Here is a 5,241-nt window from a genome sequence, read left to right as displayed (position 1 = left end):
TCTCCCCATTTCACTTTTTTTTATTAGAATATTCATTTTATTAATATAATAAATTTGATTCTTATATCAATTTCAATAGTTTAATTAAATCACATTTTTAAGTTAATTAAAACTAAAAAATTATAAATGAATAAAAAATTAAAAGATGGGATCCATTAGTGTAATAAAAGATACTACAGTAGTATATTTAATTTCATTGGAATATATAGGAGGAATAAACAAAAATGAAAAAAAGGATAAAAAATAGAAAAATATATAAATAGGTATAAGGAAAGAATGATTAATTGTAAGTTTTATTCCATTTCTTAAATAAAAGTAAAATAAAATGATGCCACCTAAGTGATGCAAATGATGGTTCACCGAAGAGAAAAGGATGATCCAAGGCCAAGTAATGTGAATTATGGTTGACCAAAGAGATAAGAAATTAAATCCTAATTGACCATTCACAATCCAAACATACTTCTAATAAAAAAGGCAAATTGATGCTGATAGTCGACAAACTCCTTTAAATGGAGGTAATAAATAAATACAAACATAAAAAGGGAAAATATATTCTAAAAAAGGCCCACTTTTTTGGGGTGGGTGTGAACAAGGCAAGCCTGACAGTTCAATTACTGAAACAGGTCTTTAAACATTAGAATAATCATCGCAAACAAACATGCCATAAATACAAACATACTTTGATATCATCAAAATTTACAAAAAAAAAGGAATCCTATACCCAACAACCCCACCACATCTCATTCAAACATATGCTTTACTATTATTTTTATATATTTATAATTATTCAATCAAGGGGTGTCCCAAAGCCAAATGTTTCCAAGTACACAAATCCAATTCATCAAAATTAAATTCAATAAAGCCAAGGATGTTTATATAATAACGACAAATATAATAGCAATACCAATGAGGAAAAAACTGAATGGGGCAAACTAAAGGTATGAAATGAAATATACACATACCAAATCATATCATAATCAACGCCCCATTTAGGAATAAATCTCTTACCATATGTCCCTTTCCCTCTATGAGCTCTCATTCTTCTATTCACAGCCCCACAGCCCTAAATCAACGGCGACATGTGCCTGATGACCCGATCAAACGGAAGATGCCTCGAGCCTAACACGGCGGTGCCTCTTGTGAGGACGACGGGTGCCTCCGAACGTCACGGGGTCGAATCCTCGGAGGCGTTCGGCCTCCTTGGGCTCGATCGTGCACTCAGAGGGAGGGACCTTGTATCGAGCACGGTCGTAGCAGTACGAGTATTGCATGTGCTTGTTCCTGAACGCGGTCATCTTCATTCGCTGTTGGCTTGACATGGTGGGCAGTTTCGGAAGGGTGTCGCACTTGGAGAGTTCGATGGGGTCGACAGCGCATCCGTGGAGGATGAAGTCGGAAAACTCAGCGATGTAAGGGGCGTATTTGTAATTGACTCTGTATTTTCCTCCATTTGTGGCCCAACTGGACCCATCCCATATTGTTGCATATAAGGACATTGGTTTAGAGGGGAAGTCCCCACCCATGGCTTCTGTCCTCTTGATCTCTCTTATGGGAACATTGTCGACGTAGAATCTGCAAAATACGCGATAGAAAACAAGAGGAATGTTATCAAGAATGGGCTTATAGGATTCCATGGCCAGAGAATAAAGGCAAGACCACTTATCGAATTCTTATGAAATGTTGTGAGAGATAAAGAAAAGGGGGAAGTGCAAAGCAAAAGTATTGCCACAGTCAGCAGATTGGAAAGCAAGGAAAAAGATGGTATATGTTTCCCTTTTCTTATCCTCTCACACACATTGTGATAACATTACAACTACAATCGTCCAAGCTTTGAAGACGACAGGGGATCAAAAGGAAAAAAGAGCCAAGAACAGGCTGTCATTGTGATCCTATGCTAAACCAAGGTCAACTTCACCATATTAGAGTAAGTTGGGTAAGGTAGGTAAATAATAAGGGACAATTACAAACACACTTGAAGTTTTCCTAATCCAACGAGCTTCTGTGTTCGTTTCAAAGATACTAGATACTACTCCTATTACACAATCAGCAGCCAAGAAAGTAAGCATAAGAAGGGATCAAACCAGACATCAAAAGAGCATAGGATGCCACACACAACATATATAATCTCACAAAAGGAAAACATGTGTTCTACAATTGATTAGAAATGGAAAGAGATGCAACAAATGAAACTCCAGAAAGGGTTCAAAGGGCTGAAAACACCCCAATATATGCATATCCAAAACCAGCCACAGCATCAAACAAACCACAAGTTGTTTTGCAGAGCTCAAACAACAACATTTCTATCTCCTATTCCAACATTGACAATGCATACAAACTCTATCTTATCCATGATACACCATCAAATGCATACACATGATGCTATACTGAGTCCAGAGAATCTTATACTTACACAATAACATTCTGAGTCCAGAGGATGCTATACTGGTGGAAATCCTCAGAGGGGTCAAACCAGAGGCCATATCTCTCCTCTCTCCCAGTGCTTGTGCTTCCATTTCCATAAATATTTGTCTGAATTCTCCAATTTTTACCCCTAATGTTCCCCAAGAACTCGAAATCGATCTCATCGTGGTTCTTCTCAAACATGTCACCATTCGACATCTAAAAAAAATACTCTACCAAGTTTAAATAAATCCAACTTAGTACAAACAAATTTGGTCAAGAATTTCATCAACTTATTATTGGAGGGTCACAATCAGAGGTTGAAACATCATTTATCATGAAAAAAACCCTTTAATCTTTCTAACATGCAAAAACACAGTAAATTCAATTGACTTGAGATTCACAAGAAACTGACAAAACAGAAAAGCCAATTGCCGTTCAAAAATGACAATCAACCATTTCATAACAGAAAAAGTAAAAGAAAAAACTGTCACCAGTTTCCACTCACATAGAAAGCTACAACGACACCAGCTGTATAATCTGCAGGAAGCTTTATTGAAGCACTGAAATAGCCATGGAGGTAAAGGTCTTGTGACAGAAACCCAGCACCTGCACACACATTAAAAATCCAATCTTTACGACTATAACCCAAAATTCATCCCCAAAATCAATCACAATATCATAAATATACTAGGAAAACACACACACACACACACACACACACACACACACACACACCTGTTCTTTGGTCCAAAGAGATGTGAGCAGATTTTCCATCTCTGAGAACCATGAGATTTGTTTCACCAAATAGATGCGAATAGCCTTCATCAAAGGACACTATTGGAAGGTTTCTGGAAAACCCACTTACCAATAGCACGAGAAAGGCAGAGCAAAAGACAAACGAGAAATTTTTGGTGTGAGAAATCATGGCGAAAACAGAGCCTTTAATTGAACGAATCGATTGTTGATTGTTTGAAACTTGAAAGAGAGGCCTATATACAGAGATTTGGAGAGAGGGGCACGGGGTGACGAGAGAGCAGTGGAAAGCGAGGAGGACGAGGACAAACGACTGTGCTTTTATTGGGTGCTCAGAGTGAGCTGTGCTATTTTGCAACATACTCAATTTTTCATTTTGGTTTTATTATTTTTATAATTAAAAGCAATTTTAAGTATTTTGAATTTATTATATTTCGTCATATATTCTAATATTAATTACTCGTTACCATTTTAGATAAAGTGAAAATAAATCCCCAGCTGTCCCATCGACATTGTAAATTGATTTAAAAACAAGTTTTTCTAAGTTAACTGATGGGGTACGAACTAAACCCTAATGGCAAGCCCAATAACAGTGACGGCCCATCAGCCCAGAGCCCAAGAAAGAGTATCTGTTCGGCACCAAAGAGTTCGGCACGACCAAAGAGTTCGGACTCAGCCTACAGCTCGGTAAAAGCCGACCAGTCAAGCTCTCCTCTCAGATCAGCAAGAGCTGATCGGTAAAGTCCAGCAGTTCGGTCTCAGCATTCGACCGAACTAGGAGTTAGTGGACTCATGAAAGGCCTCCACGACCTCCGCTATACCCACGATCTATTTAGTGGTACGAAGCAGTTATTGAGCAGTTATTGCTCACCCACGATCTTGTTAGTGGGGCTGCAAACCACGACCTTAGTTCAATGTATAAATAGAACTTAGATCAGATAGAAAAGGGTTAAACTCTCTAGAGATAAAATCATATAGCAAGTCTGTGTTGTAAGCTGTAATCCCAGATCAAGCAATACAATCTTGCCCTCCCTTCTTCCCGTGGACGTAGATTTACTTCAGTAAATCGAACCACGTAAGTTCTTTGTGTCGTAATTTTCATTCTCTACCAGCATTCATCAACATCAGAAATTCGCGGAACCATCACTGGCGCCGTCTGTGGGAAACAGAGAACAAAATTTGTGATAAAGCGAATTTTTGATCCATTTTTTCCACCCAAAAAATGCATACCAGATCGCAGAATACCCGTATTCCAGCCCGTGAGAACCAGGAGGAAGCCAATCCATCCCATAGGTCGGGAAAACAGCCTAGGGATAAATCCACCACCAGTTCTCATGGCGAAGGAACAAGCCGCTCCAAAAATCGTCCCACTGAGTCTTCCCAGCAGCCCGATTTGAATGAGGCTGTCAAGCAGTTTTTGGCTGAAAAGCAGGAGGAATTCTTAACCTTCCTGCGAAAAAGCCAAAAGCAGCCGGAGACGAAAACGACGGATTCTCCTTCTCCCTCCGCACAAGAAAGTCACTACCGCAGTAGTGTCGCATCTCCCAGGAGAAAGAATCCTCAACCCCGACATATTCCTGTTCCTCCTCGGTACCGGAATCACAGGAGAACTCAATCTCCTCCATACCGACGAGATATCGGATTCGCCGTGTACGGAGCACTGAAGACTCCGTTCTCGGACGACATCACACGAACTCCCCTACCACAGAACTACCGAACTCCGTCGATGACTTACGACGGGCTCGTGGACCCTCACGATTTCTTGGGGCGCTATCAATATAACATGGCGAACCAGGGTCTCAACGAGGTCCACATGTGCAAGCTGTTTCCCGAGCTGCTCATCGGGAACGCGAGAAGGTGGTTCGATAGCCTCCCCCAGGGCAGCATCAGATCTTACCGAGATCTAATGGATGCCTTCCACAGGAGGTTCTTTCAGAAAGCGGAAGCCCGAATCACTTCGGCTCAGCTGCTTTCCATTCGTCAAGGTCGCGACGAAAAAATCAGCGACTTTATGACAAGATTCCACAAGGAATGCCTGCAAGTAGACGATCTCAACGATCTGCTTGTCATCTCGGCATTCCAAAA

General features: G+C 40.4%; 1 protein-coding gene across 1 annotated transcript; it reads right to left on the bottom strand.

Annotated features, from left to right (window-relative positions):
- Window positions 1–837: 837 nt before the first annotated feature.
- Window positions 838–3,532, bottom strand: LOC121759263 (probable xyloglucan endotransglucosylase/hydrolase protein 28). Its single transcript, XM_042154802.1, has 4 exons — window positions 3,139–3,532; window positions 2,909–3,009; window positions 2,411–2,619; window positions 838–1,572 (listed from the first exon to the last, which is right to left on the bottom strand). The coding sequence occupies exons 1-4, from the start codon at window positions 3,515–3,517 to the stop codon at window positions 1,098–1,100; spliced, it is 1,164 nt and encodes a 387-aa protein (XP_042010736.1). The 5' UTR covers window positions 3,518–3,532; the 3' UTR covers window positions 838–1,097.
- Between the last annotated feature and the right edge of the window lie 1,709 nt (window positions 3,533–5,241).

The sequence above is a fragment of the Salvia splendens genome, chromosome 12, assembly GCF_004379255.2.
Source record: "Salvia splendens isolate huo1 chromosome 12, SspV2, whole genome shotgun sequence".
Taxonomy (NCBI): Eukaryota; Viridiplantae; Streptophyta; class Magnoliopsida; order Lamiales; family Lamiaceae; genus Salvia; species Salvia splendens.
Note: the sequence above shows the minus strand (reverse complement) of the source record. Positions and strands in the feature narration are given on the sequence as shown.

What these genes read in the sequence shown, in the direction of transcription:
- LOC121759263 (XM_042154802.1), bottom strand. Translation starts at nt 3,517, where the DNA reads ATGTTGCAAAATAGCACAGCTCACTCTGAGCACCCAATAAAAGCACAG. An exon ending in CTCTTTGGACCAAAGAACAG is followed by an intron (nt 3,010 to 3,138) that starts GTGTGTGTGTGT and finishes ATGTGTGTGCAG; the next exon opens with GTGCTGGGTTTCTGTCACAA. An exon ending in GTGTCGTTGTAGCTTTCTAT is followed by an intron (nt 2,620 to 2,908) that starts GTGAGTGGAAAC and finishes TATTTTTTTTAG; the next exon opens with ATGTCGAATGGTGACATGTT.